Source organism: Hyperoodon ampullatus, assembly GCF_949752795.1.
Source record: "Hyperoodon ampullatus genome assembly, chromosome: 5".
Taxonomy (NCBI): Eukaryota; Metazoa; Chordata; class Mammalia; order Artiodactyla; family Ziphiidae; genus Hyperoodon; species Hyperoodon ampullatus.
Window position 1 is genome coordinate 57,276,656 of NC_136918.1, and position 27,515 is coordinate 57,304,170.

General features: G+C 42.6%; 1 protein-coding gene across 2 annotated transcripts; it reads left to right on the forward strand.

Annotated features, from left to right (window-relative positions):
- The first annotated feature begins 7,704 nt into the window (after window positions 1-7,704).
- On the forward strand, window positions 7,705-26,023 carry TNFSF10 (TNF superfamily member 10). 2 transcript variants are annotated; one of them, XM_079704264.1, is made up of 5 exons: window positions 7,705-7,804; window positions 16,284-16,421; window positions 19,398-19,440; window positions 22,994-23,095; window positions 24,717-26,023. In XM_079704264.1, the coding sequence occupies exons 2-5, from the start codon at window positions 16,284-16,286 to the stop codon at window positions 25,166-25,168; spliced, it is 735 nt and encodes a 244-aa protein (XP_079560390.1). In that variant the 5' UTR covers window positions 7,705-7,804; the 3' UTR covers window positions 25,169-26,023. The 2 variants fall into 2 exon arrangements, with proteins under 2 accessions (XP_079560390.1, XP_079560391.1); XM_079704265.1 differs by lacking the exon at window positions 7,705-7,804 and adding an exon at window positions 9,876-10,026.
- Window positions 26,024-27,515: the final 1,492 nt, after the last annotated feature.

Here is a 27,515-nt window from a genome sequence, read left to right on the forward strand (position 1 = left end):
AGGAGAAAATATTTGCAAATTATATATCTAATAAGGGGTTAATATCCAAAATTTATACTCATACAACTCAATTAAAGAAAAAAACAGTGCAATTAAAAAATAAGCAAAAGAGGGCTTCCCTGGTGGCGCAGTGGTTGAGAGTCCGCCTGCCGATGCAGGGGACACGGGTTTGTGCCCCGGTGCGGGAAGATCCCACATGCCACGGAGCGGTTGGGCCCGTGAGCCATGGCCGCTGAGCCTGCGTGTCCAGAGCCTGTGCTCCGTAACGGGAGAGGCCACAACAGTGAGAGGCCCGTGTACCGTGAAAAAAAAAAAAGCAAAAGAAATAATTAGACATTTTTCCAAAGGAGACATGCCAAGTGTCCAACAGGTACATGAAAAGATGCTCAACATCGCTAATCATCAGGGTAATGCAAATCAAAACCACAATGAGATATCACCTCACACCTGTTAGAATGGCTATTATCAAAAAGAAAAGAGATAATGTGTTAGTGAGAATGTGGAGATAAGGGAATCCCTGTGCACTGCTAATAGGCCTGTAAATTGGTGCAGCTACTATGGAAAAAAGTATGGAGTTTCCTCAAAAAATTTAAAATAGAACTACCACATGATCCAGCAATTCTACATCTGGGTATTTATCCAAAGGAACAAAATGACTGTCTTGAAAAGATATCTGCACCCTCATGTTTATTGCAGCATTATTTACAATAGCCAAGACATGGAAACACATAAGTATCCATCAGCAGGTGAATGGATAAAGAAAATGTGGTGTATATACACAATGGAATATTATTCAACCATAAAAAGAAAGGAAATTCTGCCATTTGCAACAACATGGGTGGACCTCAAGGGCATTATGCTAAGTGAAATGAGTCAGCCAGATAAAGACAAATACTGTATGATCTCACTTATATGTGAATATTTTTTTAAAAAACCCAAACTCACAGATACAGAGAACAGACTGGTGGTTGCCGGAAGTCGGAAGTAGGGGAGGAGGGTGTGAAACCGTTGAAAGTGGTCAAAAGAAACAACCTTCTAGTTATAAGGTAAATAGTCCTGGGTAGACAATGTACAGCATGGTGATTATAGGTAACAATGCTGTATTGTATATTTGAATGTTGCTAAGAGAGTAAGTAGATCTTAAAAGTTCTATAACTATGTGTAGTATGGATGTTAACTAGACTTATCGCAGTGATCATCTCGCATGATGTACAAATATTGAATCATCATGTTAAATACCTAAAACAAATACCATGTTATATGTCAATTATATCTCAATTAAAAAAATAAGCCTGATATTGCAGATGAGGAAACTGATGCATAGAAAATGTTACACATTTCCAAGAGAGGAGCCGGAAACCTAAGTCTGTCCCATGTGACTACAGACTCTTACCCACTAGGGTCTGCCACATTCATGTGCTACATCAAGAATGGAGACTCAAGGCTGATATTCCTGCCCACACCACACCACTTCATTTTCTGAAGTATTGGAAGAGCCCCTAGAAACAAATCTGTTCCAGTATTCTTCATCTACAAGAGCAGAAACACATCCAGAGAAGTAATGTGACTTTCCTAAAACCACCCAGAGAGTCAATGTTCAAAAGGCCATGAAAGGCAATCAAGTGTCTTCAAACAGAACTCAGGAAAAGGGCCATTCATGGCCTGGATCTTCCAAGGTACATAAAAGAAAGAAAAACATAGCAATCAAATTTTTTCCTTGGAACCAAAAGTGGGGGCTGGTGGGGGAGAGAAGAATTCCTTTTTAAAAATCTATAAATATGATATTCAAGTGTGTCTAAATGCATTAAAGGTACAGTGGTGTTTTATAACCCTCACCATTCTTCCAGGAGTCCCCAGCTGATGGCCCACAAGCTGAATCTAGGTGTGCTTTGGTTTCCTCTGCAGAGTTCTGGCAATAAATGTCCAGGGCTGAGAGGGAGTGATTCTTTCTTAGTTGACACATGCATGTCCAGTCCACTACAGCCCCCAGCTGTCCCCCGTTTTTGTGTTACTGAACTTTAATTATCTATGTGTCCTTGGCTAAGTCCCTTCCCCTCCCTGTAAGCCAGAATCTTCACCTATCGAATTGGGATGGGGGTGTTGATGACATTGCATTTTGTTTACTGCCTGCCCCCTCTCCCTAGAAGGTAAGCTCTAGGAGGGCAGGGATTTTTGTCTGGTTTGTTCAGTGATGTCTCCCATAGCACCCCGAACCCTGCCTGCCATGAAACAGGTGCTAAATAAACATTTAAGGAGAGAATAAATAGTCCTAAACATCCAAAAAAAAAAGAACTCAGGCAAAGGGGATGGAAAACTTTTTTTTTTTTCTTTTTTTTTTTTTTTTTGCGGTACGCGGGCCTCTCACTACTGTGGCCTCTCCCGTTGCAGAGCACAGGCTCCAGACGCACAGGCTCAGTGGCCATGGCTCACAGGCCCAGCCGCTCCGCGGCATGTGGGATCCTCTCGGACCAGGGCACGAACCCGTGTCCCCTGCATCGGCAGGCGGACTCTCAACCACTGCGCCACCAGGCAAGCCCGGGGATGGAAAACTTTTAAGGCACAGTAACCATTCTATATCATGATGGTGATGGTTACACATTGTATACGATTACCAAAATCAATCAAACTGTTCATTTAGAATTGATAAATTTTTATGTATGTAAATGATAACCTAAATAAACAAAGAAGATGAAGCTAATATACATATATAATTAAAATTAATTTCACCCACTTCCTGTTATTTTTTCCTGACCTTAGTAATTACTGCCATTCTGGGGGGTTTCTACATGTCAGGGACGTGCTGAATGCTTTACATTTCTTATCTCATTAATCCTTGGGTATGAGTGTAGTTTGTCTAAACCCCTCAGGTGCATTTCCTTAGTCTTTCTGGGTGACATATTCTGGAATTCCATATCTATCACTGGCAATAAAATCTTACTTAGGACTAACTAGGATTTAATTTTTAAGTGGAGGAGCAGGCTGTGGCTCCACCTTCTTGCCCACTGCCTATGACTAGAAAGGTTACAGCATGCATTTTTTTTTTTTTTTTTTGTGGTACATGGGCCTCTCACTGCTGTGGCCTCTCCCGTTGCAGAGCACAGGCTCTGGACATGCAGGCTCAGTGGCCATGGCTCACGGGCCCAGCCGCTCCATGGCATGTGGGATCCTCCCGGACCAGGGCACGAACCCGTGTCCCCTGCATCAGTAGGTGGACTCAACTACTGCACCACTGGGGAAGCCCACAGCATGCATTTATTAATTGCACCCAGGAAGCCAGTCATCCTCCCAACGACCTGTGAAATAAGTGTTATTATCATTCCCACTTCCCAGATGCTAAAGTCAGAATAGAGCCCTGATGTGCCACCAGCCAGAGTGACACATCAGGAAGCAGAAGGGCGAAGATCTGATCCCAAGCAGTGGGAGCCCCTGAGGTTGTTTGCTTAATCCCCACACCAGATGGCCTCCCAACCAGTGACCCCGGGCATGCTGCTGAGCTGGTGTGTGGGGACCAGGGTGTGACCCTTGCAGAGATGACAAAAGATGATTTTCCGATGCAGCGGGCATCTCCGGACCAGTGTAGCCTCAGACAGTGGTCAGAGCTGTGGTATGTTCCCCGCAACAGGCTGCTGGGGTGAGATGCGACATGAGAGCCTAGGAATTCACACCGCCACTGGGCAAAGGCCCATCTGCAGGACCCAAAAGGCCCTGAGCGTTGGGGAAGGGGCTGTTTGGTGTAAGTCTCACATAGCCCTTTCGATATTGAACAAGTTTTTGAGGTGTGTTCACCTCCTTGGTCCCTGACATTGCTGTAGACTGGAGAGAACCTCCAGGAATTTCACTTGTGCTCCTCTGGCCAACCCAGCATGTTGTTTCAATCTCTTTTTCTTTATTTTTCTGTAGAGTATCCCCTTCCCAGTGAACGATTTGTCAGTGACGCTTTACTTTTAAAGGAGTGTTTAATTGAAGCACTGATTGAAATGCAGACCAATCCCTCCGCAAGAGAAGAATGCAAGTTACCACATCTTAACTCCTTATGAAGGTAATTGGGACAAATTAAACATGTATTGACTTTCTCAAGGTAACTTGAGATTTCTGCACCCTTTACAATTACCAGAAATAATACTACAGTGACTCAGTCTTCTGGTAATTGAAAATGCACAGCTGTAGAAGAAATTGCATGTTAATATATGACATTATCAGTGCAGGAGGGCCACCATATACAAGAATGCAGAGACTCAATTAAATACACATTATTCGGCTTAATAATTCAGAAAGATCAGGAAACATTATCCCTGGTCAAATAGGCTGAATTTAATTGAGACATTCCTGGGTTCACAGAGTATATCAACTCCAGATCAAACTAAAGCAATCTCATTTGACACAATGTAAAAGATTAATACAAGACAAAGAGGACAAATGACTGATCAGTCTGGGAATTACTGCAACTGAACCAAACTTGGGTCGGCTTACCCTACATGCAGTGAAGCCAATCTACTGACACCGGCTTGTGGTGAAGGAAAGTGCAGCGTTTATTGCAGAGCACCAAGCAAGGAGTCCAGGCAGCTGGTGCTTAAAAGGCCTGAACCTCCCCCCCAACCCACCCCCACCAAGGCTTTCAGGGAAAGGCTTTTAAAGACAGGGTGAGGGAGGGAGGGTTTGAGGTATGTGATCCGCTCACGGACATTCTTCTGATTGGTTGGTGGTGAGGTAATTGGGAGTCAACGTCATCAACCTTCTGCTTCCAACCAGTCTGGGATCTAGGTGCTTGTGGACAGCATACAGTTAACTTCTTCCTCCTGGTGCTTTTTTCAGTCTCTGCAAAACAGCTCAAACGACCTGGCTCAGAATATTATCTATAGCCCTTGAAAAGCAACTAAATGTCCTTGACTTTGTTTAATAGCTAAAGTATTATTATTTTGTCTTGCTTGACTGTTTTCCTTTCTGCATTTTCTCACTTTTCTGATTAAATTTATTCTTTAACCAAAGTTTTTCTACAGACAAAAGGCAGACAGAGGACATATGGGTGGAGAGGTCTGTTCTGTGAAGGCCCCAAAGGGTTCTGCTCTGTTACACTATGACTTATTTTGCTTTGAAGAGAAGATATGTACCTTTTAGTTACCCTGTATGCTTTTCTTTTGTGGGATTTAATTAAAACATTCAGTTACTCAATAAATACTTCCTGAGCACTAGCTATGCACCAGGCACTCAGGTACTAGGGGTTCAGCTGCAAAATAAAGAGACAAAAATATGTGTCTTCATAGAGCCTAGTTGGCGAAGACAAGCAATCAATCAGTAAAATATATAGAATGACAGAAAACTTAAAGTGCTGTGAGGAAAAGTAAAGCATGGGAGCAAGATGGGGACTGCCAGGGCAGGGAACAGCAGACTGCAGTTATACATAGGATGGCAAAGAAAGGGCTGGATGAAGAGACAATAAAAATATAGTCATTAGAGCATCATTTGTGATAAAGATAAATATTGGCAGCAACCTAGATATCTGTCTATAGGAGATTGGTTAAATATTTTATGATGCATCTATATAGTAGAATACTATATAGCAAACAAAAAAAGTCCTACAAATACAAAATGAGCTCCCAAGATATATAAAGTGATAAAAACAAGGTGCAGAATGATGTATAGCAGGGGTCCCGAACCCCCAGGCCACAAACCGGTACTGCTCCGTGGCTTGTTAGGAACCGGGGCGCACAGCAGGAGGTGAGAAGCGGGCGAGTGAGCAAAGCTTCATCTGTATTTACAGCCGGCCCCCTTCGGCCACATTACCACCTGAACTCCGCCTCCTGTCAGCATTATGGTGAGTTGTGTAATTATTTCATTATATATTACAATGTAATAATAATAGAAATAACACAATAAATGCAATGTGTTTGAATCATCCCAAAACCATCCCCCCACCTGCTCCCGGTCCGTGGAAAAATTGTCTTCCACAAAGCTGATTCCTGGTGCCAAAAAGTTGGGGACCACTGATATATAGAGTATGCTACCATTTACATCTATCATATACATGATATACATATATACACATAATATTTTTATAAATGCATGGAATCAGTGGAAACATACATAAAAAACTGTTAGTAATGGTTGTCTTTGGAGTGGAGAACAGGATGATTCATGTACAGGTGAGGGTGAAATACTTTGTATCCCATTACTATGTATATGTACTACTGTATGGTCAGGCCATTCAAGATGGCTGTTCTCTTGCTCTCTGTCCATCCTCTGCTTGACCAGGCCCTGCTTCACTCACATGACTACCCAATCCTCTTAATTATAGGGCTTAATTAGTCCCAGGTAACTGATGAGCCCATCTGACATCAATTCCTCTATAAATGGTAGCTTTTTTTTTTTTTTTTCGGTACGCGGGCCTCTAACTGCCGTGGCCTCTCCCTCCACAGAGCACAGGCTCCGGATGCGCAGGCCCAGCGGCCACGACTCACGGGCCCAGCCGCTCTGCAGCATGCGGGATCTTCCCGGACCGGGGCACAAACCCGTGTCCCCTGCATCGGCAGGCGGACTCTTAACCAGTGCGCCACCAGGGAAGCCCTAAATGGCAGCTTTTTTCTCCCCCTGAGTAGCAGAGACTATTGCCCTGACCTGCCTGCTGTCGGCTATACACAGTGGGGATGTCGCTCTAAGACTTTTTGCTTCAGACACGTAAGATACCCTGTCCAAGGAACTGTTGTTGTCTCTATCACTGTCTCCTGGTTCTTTTTTCGGTCCCAAGGCTGGACAACTACCAGGCTTTCAGGCCTGCAGGGTGCAGCCCAGCAACTGAGGAGCCAGCCAGGAGGCCAAGGAAACTCTCGTGAGTGCAGAGATGTGAAGAAATGAGGACAGGGGACAGAAAATTGCAGATGTGATCCTGGGGTGGCCGCCCACTAGCCTGTGAGGCCCTGTGGCAGCTGTCTACCATGACAGATGTCTTTCTCTTCCATTAGAGTGACGATATCCTGTTAACCTCAGAGTCTCTTTCCACTTTAAAAGTAGCAGCCCCGTGCTCGTGGCTCATCTGACTGCACGGGGATGGCTGGTGAATGCAGACAGAACACAAGGACCTGGATTATCTACAAAATGCCAGCGTACCCCCGACCCACCCCCACTCAATGACTACAGGCACCGGCTTTAGGGATGTTAACTGAGGGACAGGATTGGGAACTGGAGTGGCCAGTTACCCGGAGGGTCTGGTTGGGCCTGTGGCAACGGCGTAATCATAAGGTGCCCTTGGGCTTCTGGTCTCACCTGAGGAAGGAGGCAGAGCCCTGATACAGTGTGATGGAACAGCAGCGACATGTGTCTACAATGCCGCACAACAGGCGGAGGATGATGCCAAAAGGCCTACCCGAGTCAGGGAGCAACGCGAGACCACTCTTTGGGGTTGAGAACAGCTGTGTGTGTGACCTACAGGACCCACGGACGTCGATAGTGACCAAGGAACCCACGTGACTGGCCGTGAAGTTCAGGAAAGGGCCGATGCAAATGAAACGTGCTGGCATTTCCACGTGCCTTACAGCCCCACTGCTGCCGAGCCAATGCAGAGGATGAGTGAGCTGCGTCAGAAACAGGTGAGACGGGAAAGCCGCTCTCAACGTGTGGACACACCCAGGAGCAATGGGCCCCGTGCCCGTGCCACGTGAACCCAGAGGCCGCTAGTCCATGTCCGCCGAGTTCAGCTGTTGACCACCAAGGGATGTTGCCAGCTATCGGTCAGGACGATAAGTCGCTGTCGCCCTGGTCACGGCATCTACCCCCAGGGGACACATTATAAAACTGGCCCTGAGACTGGCAGGTAAGTCCCTGCGGGTTTGGGTTTGCTGCCTCGTGGGGAATAGAATTAGAAAGGGATTTACAGATTTCACCTGTCTCCTGCCCAGCCCCACCTAAGACCACTGAGGTAATGAATCCAGGCCCTGACTGAAGGAAGGCACCATCATATTAACCCCGTGGGCCTCTCCAGGATTCGGCACTGGCTGTAGGGACAGAGGGTGGAGAGGCGGGATGATACTGCCCCCCAGGACAGGAGCCACAGGCAGGGGTGGTACGATCTCAGGATGCTGTCACTGCTTGTATTTTGTTTAATGGTCATGATCTTCCCTGCACTGTGCCTGTTATGAGCATCTTACATTTTGTCCCTAATCTGAGTGGAGGGAATCTGTTTACGAACTGGGCACAGTGGTGGCCTCACTGCAAAACGAGTCTGAGTGCTGGGTCGACAGTGAGATGCCATTGTCATTCTCCTCTGGACTTTCATGAAAAACTGACCTTATAAGCAGCTGGCTCCAAAGTTTGCCCACTTCTTGGACTCTTGATACTCCTTAGCTGCTATTGCCTGTATCGCATTTGTGGTATTTGGTTGCAGTGCCCTCTCTGTACCTGACCCCAAGGGTATCACGGAAGAGAGGTGGACCAAGATTGTAAGGCTGGTGCAGGGTCTGTAGGGGTGGAGGGTATGGTCAGGCCACTCAAGATGGCTGTTCTCTTGCTCTCCGTCCATCCCCTGCTCGACCAGGCCCTGTTTCACTCACATGACTCTCCAATCCTCTTAATTACCGGGCTTTATCAGTAACTGCCTGCATGCTTGCCCCCTGCCCCAGCCCCTGGTTTCCCTGGCAACTGATGAGCCCACCTGACATCAATTCCCCCTCCCCCATGAATGATAGCCTCCTTCTCCCCTGAGTAGCAAAGTCTTCTGTCATGTCCTGCCAGCTGTCTGCTGCACATGGTGGGATGTCACTCCAGAACCTTTTGCTTCAGATATGTAGGATCCCCTGTCCAATAAACCATTGATGTCCCTGTTGCCGTATCCAGCGTCTTTCTTCAGTTTGGAGGCTGGGCAACTACAAGGCTTGCAGACCTGTGGGGTGCAGCCCGGTAACTACCTAGTCAGAATAAATAAGATGTAAACTAAGAACATGAAGACTGTGCAATTAGAAAATGATGGAAAGACACATACTTATAAAACCTGGTGACCTAGATAGCCCTCTAGCCTAGATAGTCAATGAATGGGATAGTTCATAGAAACATGGATTCACTTCTGATGAGCTGATGACCTTGTTGACAGTGACCATTTCAAAGAAATTTTATTTTTTTAAATGGAGATCTCGACCTTTTTAAAAAAAATATATTTATTTATTTATTTATGGCTGCATTAGGTCTTGGTTGCTGCGCGCAGGCTTTCTCCAGTTGCGGCGAGCGGGGGCTGCTCTTGGTTGTGGTGCGCAGGCTTCTCATTGCGGTGGCTTCTCTTGTTGCGGAGCACGGGCTGTAGGCACGCGGGCTCAATAGTTGTAGCTCGCGGGCTCCCGAACACAGGTTCAGTAGTCGTGGCGCACAGGCTTAGTTGCTCCACAGCATGTGGGATCTTCCCGGATCAGGGATCGAACCCGTGTCCCCTGCATTGGCAGGTGGATTCTTAACCACTGCGCCACCAGGCAGGTCCCCAAAATCTTATTTTGATTAATGGATTGTAGTTATTGTGATCGCAACACTTAGATTTTTTTCACCTTTCTAATCAAATTGAAGCTGTATTCATTTCCTAGGGCTGCCACAACGAAGCAGCACAAATAGAATTGTGTTGTCTTGCAGTTCTGGAGGCTAGAAGTCAAAAACCAAGGAGTCAGCAGGGCCATGGAACCCCTGAAGCCTGTAGTTGGACCTTCCTTGCCTCTTGCTAGCTTCTAGTGGTTTGGAATTCCTAGGCTTGCAGTTGTGTAATCCTCATATGTATTGTTTTCTCTGTTTGTCTTAACTTTCAGTTTCATTTTTATTCTTCTTTCCCGTAAGCAAAACTCGGACTCCATGCCCCACCCACTTCTCCTCTCACGCCAACCATAAGCTGCTGCCTCGTTAACTCTGTGGCAGTCAGACTCTGACAGGACCATGGCCCTGATGCAGGCTCCAGTGGGCCCCAGCCCTGGGCAGACCTGTGCACTGATCCTGATCTTCACAGTGCTCCTGCAGGCCCTCTGTGTGGCCGTGACTTACATGTACTTCACCAACGAGCTGAAGCAGGTCAGTACGATGCACATGCTCTCTGACAGAGGCTCTTGGCAACCCTCCGGTTAACTGCCTTTACTGGCTTCTCTGGGAAGACTTTACAGAGGAAGAGAATCCTCTCTTTCTCTGCCTGGGGACCCTAACTTCTAATGTATATCATTACTGAGGACTTTGCAAAAGTGAATTGAAGGGACTGTGTGCACAAAGTGCAGTTACTGAACTGGCTCCACCAGTTACTAGCAGATGTGGGCAACAAAACTCCTGAGGTAGTTTTGTCTTCAACAGAATGTTATAATATTAACAGCTGCCATTCATTGAGTGCTTTCTGCTTTACAGTTCTTGACTCAAATTCTTGGGAGTGAGAGGAACTGCATCAGGGCAGGACTGTATCTGCTTTTGCTTTCTGTGACACCTCTAGGCACTAGCACAGAGCTCCCACATAGTAGGTGTTCACTAAACACTTGTTGAATGAATAACCAACCTTCACCACTGTACTGCCAGGACACAGGCAGTAGGGTAGAGTTGAGGCTTAACCCTAAGCCAGGCTCTAAACCACTTGTAATAATGCTGTTTTGTGTTCCAAATGTGGCTAATTCCAGTGGATTTTGAATGCAAAATTACTGAAAATAAGCCAACCCCAGGTTTTGGCTTTCTGTGTACATATTTTTTTCATTTAATTTTTTTTATTGGTGCATAGTTGATTTACAATGTTGTGTTTGTTTCTGCTGTATGGCAAAGTGAGACAGTTACACACAGACATATATCCACTCTTTTTTTTTTTTTTAGGGTTCACAAATCTTTCTTTAATGACTCTTTAAAAGGTAGCAAAACTGGTTCTACTCAAATAGAATGATATCCACTCTTAAAATTTTTTTTAATAAGATTTTTTTGATGTGGACCATTTTTAAAGTCTTTATTGAACTTGTTACAATATTGCTTCTGTTTTATGTTTTGGTTTTTTGGCCACAAGGCATGTGGGATCTTAGCTCCCTGACCAGGGATTGAACCCTCACCCCCTGCATTGGAAGGCAAAGTCTTAATCAGTGGACCGCCAGGGAAGTCCCTATCCACTCTTTTTTAGATTTCTATTCCCATATAGGTCATTACAGAGTACAGACTAGCATTCCCTGTGCTCTTCAGTAGGTCCTTACTAGTTATCTATTTTATATACAGTCGTGTGTATATGTCAATCCCAGTCTCCCAATTTATCCCTCCCCCCTATTCCCCCGGCTTGTGTTCTACATCTGTGACTCAGCTTCTGTTTTGTAAATAGGTTCATTTGTACCATTTCTTTAGATTCTACATATAAGCAATATCATACGATATTTGTCTTTCTCTGTCTGACTTACTTCACTCAGTAAGACAATCTCTAGGTCCATCCACGTCACTGCAAATGGCATTATTTTGTTATTTTTTATGGCTGAGTAATATTCCATTGTATACAGTACCACATCTTCTTTATCTATTCCTCCATTAATGGACATTTAGGTTGCTTGCATGTCCTGGCTATTGTAAATAGTGCTGCAATGAACATTAGGGTGTATGTATCCTTTCAAATTATGGTTTTCTCCAGATATATGCCCAGGAGTGGGATTGCTGGATCATATGGTAGCTCTATTTTCAATTTTTTAAGGAACATCCGTACTGTTCTCTATCAATTTATATTCCCGCCAACAGTATAGGAGTTTCTGTGTATATTTTGACTAATTGTATATTGTATAGTAGGGAACTTCGAGCTGGAAGGAATTTTGGATACCCCTCGTTGTATAGATGAGACTAGAGACTGCCAGAGAAATGACTTATCCGAGCTCAGGCAGAAATTTGGAAGTAGAGCTGGACCCAGCTCAGCTCATAGGGAATGCTCCTCCCATCACAGCAGGGTGTCAGTAAGGTTAACCTATCTCCCCCTTTTGCTGAACAGCACCCTGCTGCATGGTGACAGTACAACATCAAATCTGTCAGCTGGGCAGGAAATGCAAGGCTAAGGGTCTTGGACAAATATAAAATAGTGTTTATCTGTTAAGGAAATAAATGCAGTTTGTATATCCTGTGGAGTATAAACTTGGCTCTCAACTAGTTGGGAATTTCCTTTGGAAATGAAGTGAATAAAACAAGAGTCAACAAGTAATTATACAAATGATCACTACCATTAGATGGCCAGTAAAGTCAGCTTTGTTATAGGGCAATTTCAAAGAGCCTGTATTTGTAAGAAAAAAAATCAACGTGATTATAATCATGCCTTTTAGTTCTATGTCTGCCCGAGAGACTGGAATGCTGCTGTGTTTCCCAGTTTGGAGACAGCATGTCATAAGCTTTGTTAACTTTGCAGTATAAATAGTGAGTCTGTGTCTCCATACACAAGAGGTTCCCTCAATTTGCTATCATTACAAGTTGGCCTCATTTTAAGACTGAATCAACTCGTTATTTACTGATCTGAGTTATGCAATTGTCTGTGTACATGATCAAGTTTCTTTGAATTCTATAAAAATGGAAATTTCAAAGTTTAACATCTCCCCACTTGCACACATTTTTCCTGATTGCATGTTCATATGTGTACACTTCTGTATAGACATGCAGAAGAATTTATTAAGAGTATCAGAAAGAAGAGAATTAAGAGATATTGAGCAAAAACTGTTCCAGAATCTTTCAAAATACTGCCCTATTTAATCCTCATAACAATTCTAGAAAGTAAATATAATTATCCCATTTTATAGATGAACAAACTAAGACTCAGGGAAGTTAGGTAAAAGGTGAAGCCCAATTTTGAACCCAGGCATTAAATAGGGGCTCAGTAAATGGTAACCATTGTAATCAGCATTGAGAAGTCTCTTGGAGTTGTCACCCTCTTCATCAGGAATTTATGCAAGGGAAAATGAATCTGAATCTCTTTGGGTGACTGTGTAGAGTTTGGAAAAGCATATTCAACACAAGTATTAATTTCCTAAATCAGATCACAGGTTTCACTCTGGCAAGCAAAAATTTGCAGAAGATACAGTGGGCAAGGATTATAGGGAGTGTGGGTTGAGCCGGGCTGAGGAATGTTGGATTGGACCCTCACAATTAAGCCTGTAGACCTGCGAGCATGAACAATAAATATGGGCTTAGCCTCTAAAGTCTATGACTCTGAGAAAGTTTTATGACAAGGGGACTGCCTATTGCTGTGGCATTATAGATGGGGAAGACAAAGGAGAAGGAGACCCTTATCCACTGATGTCCATAAATGATCCTTTATGCTATTTGTGGTTTGCAGAAACTGATTGTCAGAGACTAATGTCTGGGCAGCAGAGAGGGTCAGTGCTGCCACCTTGAAGTCTCTGAGCCAGCCAGCAAAGGAGTCCACCCTGCTGACTTCACGCCCTGCCAAGGACTGGTTGGCCCTGGCCTAGACAGTCACACTGTTTGTGATGGCAACAGCAGCAGTCGAGTGGAATCCACTTCTCAGAACCAAGGGCAATAGCCATCTCTCTCCTTCTAGAGTTGTCCAGATAAAAATAGCACACTCATGGCCCTGCCCCCAACACCCAGATGTGGTTAGCAAGAGAACAGCCCCAGCCTGAGAAGTGCTGTAGGAAATTCAACCTCAAAGTGTGAAAGGATGTGAAAAGGCAAGGGGCAGAGAGACATCATATTAATCATCATTAATCATTCTTGGAATAACCATAGCACCACCTTGCCCATGTGTCAGTTACCTGTGTTGGCCTAGGTCTGTAGAGGAAACCACTAAATATGAAACTTGTGGGGGTGGGATGCAGAGTGGCTGGGGCTTTCTTTTGTTCTGAAGTCAATATGGATTGGCCAAAAATTTCGTTCAGAGTTTGCTGTTGAAACCCCCGAACGAACTTTTTGGCCAACCCAATACAAGCATTAAAAATATCTAGAAGGAGAAATAAGTTGTGATCTTTAGAGGGTAGAATTATGGGTGCCACTTTTTAATTTTTCTATATTTTATCAATTTTCTAACAGCTAATGTTGTAAAAATATCTATGCTATCCATATGATTTTCATACAGATCTAAAGAGCATGACATTTTTGTATAGTCTTAAGAGAAAACAACCATATACAAAATTGCCCACGCCCAGTCTAATCTCAACCCTGTAAAAAAAAGAGAACATCCAAAGGTTAACTAGGAGGTGGAATGAGGGTGGATCAGAGGTTTTTATTTGTTTCACTTTTAGAAGAGTATTCTATAATCTTCTATATTTTCCAGGCTGCCTGTGTATCCTCAGCGTCTTTAGGCTTCATTCAGTCTGGGTTAACACTGCAGTCTCACTAGCTTGTCAGACTCCCTCCCACGTCTACTTAGGACCTTAGTTTTCAAGGTTCTCCCTCCCCACCTCCTGAAAGTGTTTCTGGAAAATCTCCAGAGGCCAGCAGTTGGTCCTGACCTGGGCTGGCCCCTGCTCTCTTCCACTCTCTCAAACTCCACTTGACTTCACAGGGGCTGTCAGCTACCCTGACCGCCTGATCCCAGCACCTCTCAACTCTGCCCTGTCCTGCCCCCAGCCTCAGCCTCCCGGTCACTCAGCCCTTTCATGCTGAGACAGCTTCCAACTGCTGTGAAGTAAGATGACAAGTTGCTCCCTCCCTTCTGTGTCATGCACATTGTTTTGTCCCAACAGGTTACGAAAATCAGTTAAGCCTGTTTATTCAGTTTCATCAAGTCAATGCCTGGCCAAGGCACACCCAGTCCTGCTGGGCTGGGACGATGGCTAATACAACTGTTCTTCCTGGAACTACTCTCAGGCCTTGTTGGTGAATCCAGCTCTTCTTCCCCGATCCTCCCCTCAGTTTGCTAGACATGCTCTTCTATTTCTAAATTGAGTTCCTTCCTTGGAAAGGCTTTTTAAGATCACATAAATTGCAGATGAAAATTAATGTCTACAGTAGAAGAACATGGAGGTGGGTAGGATCAAAGGAATGGTGTCTAATTTCATCGCCAGTCATAACTCAGGTGGTCCCAGCTGTCACCCCCACTACATCTACTAGGCCAATGTTTTACTCTTGGAATTTTAAAGAGGAAGAAAGAAAATAAACATTTACTTAAAAGTAAATGAATGTTCTATGCCAGAGTGTGGGGAAGGAATTAATTAACTTAGGTTTGTCACTTTTATGCTTGAGAGAACTGATCAAATGTCCAAGGAGTACATGGCTGACAGTACGGACCTGCATGATTCTGGCTGAAAGCTCTCGTAAATATTTAAGTTATTTTGATTTGGAATGAGATCATCTTTCTATAGGAGGGAGCAGCGCATTGTTAAGTTTGATCTTTCCTTCAAGCTTTGAAGTCCCCTAAGTTCAAATAACAGATAAAAATGGCTATTTTCCCATTTATTTCCCCAGAGAAAGGCAATTCAATGGATTTGTACAGAGAAATAACATCTCCTGAATCCCAGTTGTTAAAAATGAAAACAGGAAAAAAAAAAAAATCTGACCTTGCATGAACATCCTGTTTTTCTTCGTAAGATTAATCAGTTGTCATTCTGGAGTGCTCTGGATGGTTTGGGGTGTGTGTGTGTGTGTGTGTGTGTGTGTGTGTGTGTGTGTGTGTAACATCAAGCACAGACTTTGTTGGCAATGATCTAGCCATTGTAAATGTTTACCCTCAATCAGAAGAAGGAAGCAAACCTTCAAATGGTGTTTCGAGTCTCTGCAGGTAAATCCCTAGCTGGTGTGGACATTCAAACATCTAGTGGCAATGTAGTCTGGATTCTGCCATCCAGAGGAGTAGAAATCACAACAATAACTAGAATCTACTAAGACAATCAAAGCTCAGATCAAGAAACAGAATATTACCTGCACCCTAGAGGCTTTGGCTAATTTTTTATTTAGGATCCTGGAATGTAAACAAACTCCACTGCCTACTTTGTACCTGGTGGGTTTCTAGCTGTAGGATGGGAGTCACACTATGTCAGAGCTGAAAGGAACCTCAAAGATCACCACGGCGAGCCAGCACAAAATGCAGATGAAGAAGAGATGTCACAGAGTAGAAGCAATTTGTTGAGGGACATACGACTGCTCAAGGGCAGGGGCAGCAAAGGGCATTGTGACCCTGGATGCCTGGCCCACACCTGTTTCCCTTCCACCACATCCAACTGCTTACCTTTATTCAACGGACAAAGAACGGCATGCTTACTACCACTTCAGGCAATGAGCTTTTCCATGGTGCTAAGACTTCTCTGAACCCATCATCAGCTTCTGTTGTTTTAACTTGTAAATGAACAAAAAGAAAAAGCACTTGTGCATAATATTGTGTTATATTCATCTCAACCCAGATGCAGGACAAGTACTCCAAAAGTGGCATAACTTGCTTCTTAAAGGACGATGACAGTTCTTGGGATGCCAGTGATGACGAGAGTATGATCAACCCCTGCTGGCATGTGAAGTGGCAACTCCGTCAGTTTGTTAGAAAGGTAAGTGAACCACGGGGTCGCTTTACCAGCAGGCATAGAAGGTCAGAGGAGAAGGACTATTTTAGATCAAGCTTAGAGTCCTTATTTTGTAAGGGAGGAAACTGGGGCCCAGAGTGTTTAAGTGATTGCCCCCAAATTCACTGAACTAGGAAAAGACGGGACAGCACCAAACAGTGGGTCCTGATCAACTCTTGGTCTAGAGTTTATTCCTCTCCTCCAGAGACCTCCTTCATCGAGTCTAAACTTTTTATCTCACCTTGTGGAAACTGAGGCACGGACAGAGCAATGTGTTCAAGGTCACACAACAGTAAAGGATGTGTGTGATTTCTTTTTTTATTCAGAAGACAAGAGAAACCAAACAATGGTGTTTTATATTCTTCCCACATTGTTGTTCTCTGTTATTTTTTTCTTTTGTTTTTGTTTTCTTTTCTTTTTTCTTTTTTTTTTTTTTTATAAACCCTTGTGTCGCCACATTGTGGTTCTCTGGAATTAAGTCTTGATTTATTTTTGTATGCATATAGAGATGAAGAAAGAGGAAAGGAAGAGGGAAGAAAGAGGTACTTTGAGAAATTGAAGGTGATGACATCTCAATATACAGTTAATAAATGACACGTTACAAAATATTATTTTCTGTTTGTGAAAGTTGCTTAAATAGGATCTCCAGCAGAAACTTTGTTAGCTAACAGCTTATTTCACTAAATATGATTACTTAATTATACTTTCAGTGACAGGACATGTCAAATATAGTTTCTTCTCTCAGGCTGCTTCCTTATTTGTAACATGGCATTAATAACATTTACCTTCTGCATATCCGGAAAGGCCAGCTGTGAACACAAACATGAAAACTGTAAACCTCATTGTTTAAAAAAATTACTGGGGATATTCCCAGGGTAGGAGGAGGATGTGTTTTAAAGAAATGATTGTAAGTCTATTGTCTGGTACTCAGTGTGCCCTTCCATAGAAACAGTGTTATGTCGGTGGTTAGGCTCTGATTTATAACCCTAAGCAGTCCTCGCAGTAAAGCCCAGCATCACCTGTGATGCTATTCCTATGAGAAATGAAATCAGACTTCCACCTGGTTGTCCTAGAAACACATCTGCTCCATGGCTGCCCTGGAATCGTGGGCAGGACACCTGCCATGCACAAGCTGTCCTGGAACAGCTGGGACTCCATTGCCCCAAGTGAAAAACACCAGGAAAGACTCAGGGTTGGGGAAGTGTCCTGAGGAACCTGAGGAATGGGACCCCACGGTTCCTAGGATTAGAGGGAGGGTGGCAAACCCACTGGTGGCAGAGGAGAGAAACTCAGAACTAGAGTAGAAATCTGGAGACCGAGGAGGGGGCTGGGTGCTGGGCCTGGGAGTGGCGAGATGAGAGAAGCCGTGTGGGTGGTTTTTACAGGTCTCTTTTCTGCTCTTCCCCCGTCCCTCCCATTCTCACATCCTGCCACTGACTAGAGAAGAGAGGGCACACAGCGGTGGATGAGAGCGTAGGAGGGGAAAAGAGTTCCCCATTTTTCCAGGCACCGTGAAGTGAACAGACAATTTCCCATAAACATCCTATGCCCATTATGTATATTATCTCCCTTAATCCTCAAACAGCTCTGTGAGGAAGGAATCATTATTATCTTCTTTAAAAAAAAATAGATGAAGAAATTAAAGTAGTTCATATCAGTTAAGTAACTTAAGTTTCCCAGGGCTGCTAATGAACAGATTTGAATCCAGTCCATCTGATTGTACTACAATCTTTTTTTTTTTTTTCTTGGTGGCACCGTGTTAAGGACCACACTGTAGGACTTACCCTTTTGCCTTTCCTCCTCCTCCTTTTTCCTTCCTTCCTTCCTTCCTTCCTTTCTGGCCCACAATGAGAGTGAGAGAGCTAATGTGCTGAGGCCACCCCTTGCTTCCCTTCCCACACGCCAGTGCCCATTGCCCTACAGGCAGCCCCCCATTATCTGGGGTCAGAGCTTTTGACAGAGGAAAAAGAAGAGAGCTTCTGATTTGGAGCGGGAGTGCAGAGGAAGGGAGTTTCTGACGGTTGTATAATTAACTACAGTGACGGGAAAGGTGGGCAAGGATGGGCAAAGCCCCCAGGGGTGACAGAACTGAGTGGAGAGGCATTTAAAGCCTTGGATGAGTCACGTCAGGGTGGGCTCATTTAACAGAAAGGCTAGATTTCGTTCTTTATTACTGGTTTTCCCCACTGGTTAGCACAAAGAAAATGATATGAAGTGTTTAGTAGGATATGAGAATTTGGTAAAATATCTTTATGTTGAGAACGTCTCAGCCACATTCTCAGAAATGAGAGAGTGACATGGTGCTACCAGGTCACCGCTGGATGGGTTGTGGGTGTCTGTGGGCACCATGAGAGAGAGGGAGTGTGCCTTACACCTTAAGTCTTGGGTATGTCTGATAATTTAAAGCTCCTGGACTCTGACACAGTGCCTTTATACATGCATGCATGCAGCTACACACAAAATGCACTATACACACACACATACATGCAGACACACACAGACAATGCACTTATACACATGCATGCATGCAGACACACACAGACAATGCACTTCTACACATGCATGCACGCAGACACACACACCCAGAAAGTGCGGTGACATGGCTACCACATCCGTCAGCCAGAAGGAGACCTGGGGAACGTTAGGCTGACCTAACTTGGAGAAGGATAACTCCTTGCTCCTGTGCTGCTCCAGGTGTGGGCTTTCAAAGACTTCATCCAGAAACAGAAGTCTCCCAGACAGAGGACCATCCTTCCATCCACAGTAGGGACAGCTGCCTCCATATTCATCCCAGCTCCCACCCTGCCCCACACACTCTATGCTTGGACAACTTAAAGCTGCCTAGGTTGATATCTTAGGTGGAAATTTTCTGTTAGACGTCAGCAAGAAGAGCCACAGACATTCTATAGTCAGTCTAAATGCTTAGGGAAATTAACAAGCTTTATTCAATACTATTTGCAGATCATTTTGAGAACCTATGAGGAAGCCATTCCTTCAATTCCAGGTAGTATTCTTTTTGTTGTTATTTTAATTTTCTACTGTCAGCCTTGTGATAGGGTGAATAGCTCTCCATCTTCTTTCTCTCTGCTCCCATCCACACATCCCATCTCTGACCACTGCTCAGTGTCTCAAGCTGCTTAATTCTATTTCCTCCCTTGCACTAGCAGCTAGAAAGCTCAGAAGCAAATCTGTGACCCACCTATGGTCTGAACTTCGTTTCATCTGAATTTTATTCTTCCAACGTGGATTTTCCTTTCACCTCAACTTCTTTGATTCTTTATTTTTACCTTCTAATGTGGGTAACTTTCTGGAGCATAGCTGGAAAAAAAGGGCTCCCAAGTTACCCATCTTCTCTGCTTCTGACCACCCCTAGGCTCGAAGCCTTTCTTTATGCAAAAGCCTCTTGCTCCGTCATCTCTTTCCCAGCAATCCTTCTACCCACCCCGAAATCCTCATCCTGCAGTCCCCACACCTTGGCTATCTCCGCTGATGGTCACCAGCCTGCTCTTGACCCACAGCCCCCCTTCATTGTTATTGCCAAGGCCGGCTTCTCTAGTCCTGCAACTGGCTTCTTCCATTCCTGGATTTTCACATAACCACCTCCTTCTCACCCTCCATCCTCATCACCTACTCGTCACCTCTCAGAGAGAACTTTCCTGACCAACTTTCTAAGTAAGTTCACCCACATCCTATTTTTTCTATCACACTTACCTTGTTCATTTCCTTTGATTGATGTATATATAAATCAAAGGAAAATATATAAATATTCTCTGTGTTCTGTCTGATTCCCTACTAGATGAAAGATCCACAAAGACAGAAAACATGCCTCTTTCTCTCACCGCTCTATTCCTAGACTTAACTGTACACCTCAAGCCCAGTAGATCCTCTCTTATCCCCCTGGTCCTTACCTGCACCGCCTTTGGTGTGTGTGTTCATGTGCATGTGTGGGTGTGTATTTTGACTGAGATGAAATTCACATAACATACAACTAACCATTGTGAAGCGCACAATTTGGTGGCCATTAGTACATTCACATTTTTGTGCCACCATCCCTCTCTACACAGAAAGTTCTTAATACGTGTTTTTTTAAATCAATACATAAGTAAATACAACTGATGAATTAAATTTACTGCTGCTTTGCATTTGGCTCACCATAGCCCCATTTTCCCCTGTTAATAATCATACCAGCCTGCATATGTGTACCAGAGACTTACAGTCCTGGGGTACACCAGCCTGGCAAAGAAGAATCAGTTTTTTAATAGATATTTTATTAATGATGTCTTCCTAATTTTCAGCTATCCTTTTCCATTACAATAAGCTTCCTCATCACTTGACAATCCCCACCATCCTTTATTAAATGGGCTTTATTAAATACGAAGGCAAGACCTGGTCCCAGGGTCTAAGCATTCTTTCTGGTCATTTCCCCGAAGGCAAAAACAGTAGTAGGAATGTTGAACACTACTCCTCTTCTAATAAGGAACACCAGATCCATGGTCTACAGTAGATGCATGTACTATTTTCAGTGTTGGAAGAAAAATATTCTTTTCTGTTCATCCCAGTGGAGCGTAGAAATCATATACTCCTCAGTATACCAAGATGTATCCATGACACCCAAATATACATATTCACAGACTTCTTTTCCAGGAGCTGTTTGCTATAGCCAGTAGGAAATGTCCTCTCTTCAGAATTTGCTTTTAAAGCCAGGCTCTCCCATATCCTTGCAATGACCTCAAATGCAAGATATTTGTAACTGGATTCCATGACTGAATATTTTAAAATAAAGTGTTACAGTCTAGGGGAAGTCAAGGCATTATGAATTATTTATCAATGGTGGTTAAAAGTAAATGGACACATCAACCTTGAAAGCTGAGCATTCTGAGAGTAACATGTAATTGACTGTACTTCCCCAAGCTGTGTTTGGTTTTCAGTATCCTGCACACACCCACCTATCCTGAATAAGTAACAACACCAGATAGATGGAGAGACTCCTTAGCATTCCTTCCTCTCCTATGAAATTTTGTCACCTCCTTTCAGTTTCTTCTACTACTAGCCTAGATTAAAGCTTCCTGTTCTCAGACCTGATCAATTACAGCCATCTGCTAACTCGCCAATCTCCAGCACTCTCACTTTCTACCCATCAAACCTTACTATGAGGTAGTTTAACCTAAAGCACAACACATATCTTTTTGCTTCCCTGATCAAAACCTTCCAGAGTCTTCCCATGTCTGTAAAAATTCAAATCTCTTAGTCTAACATTCAAATCCTCTATAGTTTAAATCCTCATTCAAGCCTGAAACTGAACTCCTCTGATGCCTGTGTCCCAGGAATGCTTTGTGCATCCTGCCTTGGGGACACTATTCTAGACCTCTGGGAATGCCCTTTTCCCATTGCTGTGGGTCCCAAGCCTCCCCAGCCCCACCCATTTCAGAGAATTGTCCTGCCCCTCAAATGCTTTCTTGCATTCATTTGTTTATAGTTCTTTCTCCATCTTTCTAGAAGAGTGTCAGGTATAGATGTGATGGGCACTTTGGTTTGCTGGAGTACATGAATGAAAGGGCCTTAGTCCAAACCCTCCCCTGACCTCAGCTCTCCAACAAATAGGAATCTTTCTCTCCCCTGAACACCCATCACCCTTCATTTCTACTTCTTATAGGTTAATTTTCACTTTCTAATATGTGTCTTCCCTAAAAGCTGTAAGTCCCTTGAGGGCTCAGTCAGTGTAATCAGTGATTAATCTTTGAAGTCCCTGTGGAGCACTGCCTTGTCCCTGGACGTATTTGCTTGATGAAAATGTATAGTTTATCTCAACAACGAACGTAAACATCCTGGGAAGTTTGAGCTGATTTTTTTAAAGAGTAGTTTGTTGAATTTGTAGTCTTTCAGTCTGCTCCAAAGTACTTCGGATGGTGGTCAATAAATGTTATTTATTTATTATAATCTAGTGAACCAGTGATTTTTATGCTCATATACTGGTTATCATGACCATTATGTCATTTCATATTCCCTTTGGGAGGTGAGGGAAATGACTGTTGGATACCAGTTTGTAGCATCTCTGGACAATTGTTATCACTGCTACTCCTTTAGAGTAGGTAGTATCTAGCAGGGAGGAAAAAATAATTGAGATGATAAAAATTGGTATCACTCTGTTTCTATATATAACTCAAAGTGGAAATCTGCCAGTACCTGGTTATTGGTGCATTTTAAATGCCTCAGCAGGAATATTATAAGTCCACAGTTTTGTTGTTATTATTGTAGTTTAGGAAAAGGGTCAGAATCTTCACTTTGTTATATTCTAGTTGAACCCTACCCCTGAGATGCCGATACATTTTAGCCCAAGTTACTGCTTATCCTTCCCATCTAAAGTACTTTTCAAGTTCAACATAGGCTGAAGTAGACTGATTATAATACTAAAATGTAAATTGGTTTTATGAAAACCCATATAATCAACTTTGGGAGCCCAGTGTGCTTACGGTGCTTGATTGATAAGAGCTGTGAACAGCAATGTATCTGAGATGTGTTTGACAAGTGCTGATGATTCTTTGTCTTTTCTCTTTTAGAAAAGCAACAAAATATTCCTCACCTAGAAAGAGAAAAAGGTCCTCAGAGGGTAGCTGCTCACATAACTGGGACCAATCGGAAAAGCACATTCTCAGTTCTAAGTAAGAGAAACAATGAATATATGGTTTAAAAGAAGGGAATGGAAGAATTTGTTCCAAATAATTTATTCTTTTAACTTATATCAGAAATGTTTATATGGCTATCTACAACATGCTCAGTAGTAATCAAGTCTCAGATGGACTCTTTTCGGAAGCAGGATTACAAGATGAATAGCTTAGTTACTGCCCTGGCATAACTGGCTTCAAGAAAATTCTGAAGTGGAAGTGGGAGAACTTTGAGTTTCCCATGCCCCCAGTTTTGCTTTTCTTCTTCTTTTTTTTAAAGTAATTTCTCTCTCTTTCATCAAATCTTTCTCCTCTTCAAAGGTTCTAAATCAGTCATCTACTTTCCCCATGAGTCACCAAGGCCTCCCAGTGGCATTTGTATTAGGTTGAACCATAAAAAGTTGGCCAATATTTGACCACTTTGCACTTACAGAAATGTCAGTTTCATATGGTTTAACCAAATAGGTTAAGCCTAATTATTAGCTGTAGAACAGGTGTCCATATACTGCTGTGGTTAGTGCATAGGTCTTGTAATCTAAATACCCACATTGGAATCCCAGCTACTCCTTACCTAGTTCTTTGTTTTGAGCAAATTACTTAACACAATCAAGCTTCATTTTCTTCATATACAAAGTAGAGATAATCTTTAACTCATAAAACAGTGAAGATTAACGCAAAATGCTGTTGCATTGTAAGTACTCAATAAGTAGTGCTTTTATTATTGTAAAAAGTTTTGTCCCAGGTTGAAGAAATTTCAGGCATTAGTTAATGAATGAAAAGGCTGTTGGGGTTTTGTGTTGGTTGGTTGGTTTTTGTTTGTTTTTTTCTGGGCAGTTGCCTTCATGGTATTCCTGAACTCATGTTTTGTAAATCGTTGACATGTTCTGCCTATGAGTGAGATCATTATTTCACTATTCCTGTTTACTATTCATCAATTAATATGATAGTTATTTTCAACTCTTGAAAAACTCAATTTTGCGTCAATCATGGAGATGAGCCCAAAGTTTAGAAGAGTATCATATCTTAGTAAGGCCCATCTTCATTCAAAGTCTTTGGGATTTAAAGATCCAAAGATCTGAAGATCTTTAAATCTGGGCTCTTTTGGCCAAACCTTGTACCCTGTCTTATTGGACTAGAAATGCCTTCTGCTTGGATGGTGCTTTTGACACTGGGTTAGAGAAAGACCAAGGAGGAATCCAAAAAGACCTAAAAGAATAGCAGGAATTTATGAGCTCTAGGCTTGAGGAAATAGATAAGTTTCTTTTGGTTTCCATCTACATCGTTGATCTGAGCTCACCGGCACAGGAAAGGAGGCAGGGGTTCTGTATAGAAATTCTTCGCAGGAGTAGATTGCCATCTTAGTGAACCATTCCCGTGCTACTATTCAGAGTAGATGAGGTACAAAAAAGTAAGGGACTTCCAACAGATCACAGTGATACGGGAGCCTCCAGATTTCTATATGACTAGAATTTAGAATCCTTGGAAGATTGAAGGAGCAAGAAGTTTTTATTATAAAAAATTCTTTACAATCCCAACCAAGCATTGGCTAGCCACAGCTATTGGGAAACGTCTTGTTTTGCTACAAGCTAACTTTATTTTTCTCTAAACTTCATCCCAGGCTCCAGGAATGAAAAAGCTTTGGGCCAGAAAATAAATTCCTGGGAGTCGTCAAGAAAAGGACATTCATTCTTGAATAATTTGCACTTGAGGAATGGGGAGCTGGTTATCCACCAAACAGGGTTTTATTACATCTATTCCCAAACATACTTTCGATTTCAGGAAACTGAAGAGGTTTTGGGAACAGTTTCAACAGAAGAGAAAAGAAAGAAAAACAAACAAATGGTACAATATATTTACAAATGCACAAGCTATCCTGACCCCATACTGCTGATGAAAAGTGCTAGAAATAGTTGTTGGTCTAAAGATTCAGAATATGGACTCTATTCCATCTATCAAGGTGGAATATTTGAGCTTAAGGAAAATGATCGAATTTTTGTCTCTGTAACTAATGAGCAATTGATTGACATGGACCAAGAAGCCAGTTTTTTCGGGGCCTTTTTAATTGGCTAAGTGATCTGCAAAGAAAAAACAGTGCCCCCAGAGAGACCTTTCACTTTTCAGAGTGATATACTGTGAAAAGACTGCAAAAGAGCTGACAAAATAAGGCAGCCTGAGCAGAGCAGCCTCAATCACAAGACTCTACAACACAAATTTTCTGGTATCTCTGAAAAGTGACCAACTTATTCCAAGAAAGAGAAACTGATGAAAGACCTTCTGAGACTCTACCTGATATCAGCTTGCTAGCAGAAATCTAAAAGGTTCTCGGTTTACAAACATTTGCGTAGCAATTAACATCTTCTGCCTTAACCGTCTACTCTTGTGAAGATACCAGAAGACTGAAAGGTCACAGTCAGGGTATGCCATGTGCCAGGGGAGTTGGTGCAGTGTGGGGCCTTGTGGGAGTTGTCCTGTACCCTTGTACTCTTGGAAATAAGAAAATTCCATTCGAAATCATATCATTTCACTAAACAAATTAAATTTATGTTTAGTGAACAAGGAACTATTTTCGGTTGGCCAAAAAGTTCGTTCGGGTTTTCATGTAATCATATGTAAAAATCCGAACGAACTTTTTTGCCATCCCGATATTTCTGAATGGTTTGTGCTTTTCGCTCCCAAAAGTCAAGCTGACCGAAAGCACTGAAGATATTTTTGATAAAAGACTCTAAAATGAATGATAAGCTAATCAGAAATCGGGAATTTGGCCCCTTGTGAGCAGGAGAACTGGGAAAGTGGGGAAAAAAAAAAAAAAGAACTGTTTGATAATGTAACTTAAGGATGGGCAAGAATTAATTATGACTTTATATTTTTATACTAAAATTTAAAAATATGTGTTCCTTTTTCAATAAAAACATGTTAAAATATGTAGTTTTTGTGTATCTCGTACTTATGTTTTATAGTAACAAGATTACTAATGACGGGGGGGGGGAAGGACTTCTAATCTCTTTTTCATGGTATCGTTTATCTGACATGTCTTACAGAAGAAAGAAAGAAACTGCTCACTTTTTATATAATGTGATTAAAATATATCAGTCCTTTCCTTTATAGCTAATACTTTTGTTATAGGTTGAATTGTGTCCCCACAAAAGGTATGTAGAAGTCCTCCTCCCCAGTACCACAGAATGTGACCTTATTTGGAAAGAAGTTTGTTGCAGATATAATTAGTAAAGATGAGGTCATAGTGGAATAGGCTGGGTCCTTAATATTGTATAATGTGACTGGTGTCCTCATTATTTAAAGAAGGAAATTTGGAAACAGAAACAGAGACCCACAGGGAGAACTCCTTGTGGCAACAGAGGCAGAGATTGGAGTGAGGGAGTTGCAAGCAAGGAGCTCCAAGGATTGACGGCCCTCATCAGAAGTTCGGGAGACAAGAAGAGATTCTACCCATAGCCTCAGAAATCTACTGACACCTTGATTTTGGACTTCTGGCCTCAAGAACTGTGAGAGAATAAATTTCTGTTGTTGAAAGCCACCCAGTCTGCGGCCCTTTGGTTCAGCAGCCCGAGGAAGCTAATACGGCTTTGTACACTATGTTCAAGAAATCTATTTTTACCGATGTGCACAGATATCACCATCTATATTTTTTTCTGAAATCTTTAAATTTGGCCTTTCATAGTTTGATAGTGGGATTCAACTGTAATTTAATTCGTGTGTGATGAGCTAGGGATGGAATTTTATCTTTTACCATATCAGGGACCAGTTGTCCAGCACTGTTCATTGGCTAGTCCACTCTTTCCCCACTGATTTTAAGGTTTAATATCATATACCAACATCCCAGGGGGTCTGTTTCTGTGCTCACTTTCTTTTCCTATTGGCCTGGTTGTCCGTCCTTGCACCCATACCATCCATTTTTTAAAAACTGTGAAAAAATATAAATAACATAAGATTTACCATTTAACCATTTCTGAGTGTACAGTTCAGTGGCATTAAGTACATACACACTCTTGTGCAACCATCACCACTATTCATATCCAGAGCATTTCATTATCGCAAACTAAAACTTTGTAACCATTAAACAATAATTCCTCATTTTCCCTTCCTCCCGCCCCTGGTAATCACCATACTACATTCTTTATGAATTTGACTGTCCTATGTACCTCATGTAAATAGAGTTATGCAATATCTGTTCTTTTATGTCTGGCTTATTTGACTTAGCATAATGTCTTCAAGGTTCAATCCATGTTGAAGTATGTATCAGAATTTCATTTCTTTTTTAAAATTTTTTAAATTTAAGTATAGTTAATTTACAATATTATATTAATTTCTGCAGTTCATTTCTTTTTAAGTCTGAATAATATTGCATTGTTGGAAAATACATACCACATTTTGTTTATTCATTTATCTGTTGATCATACTC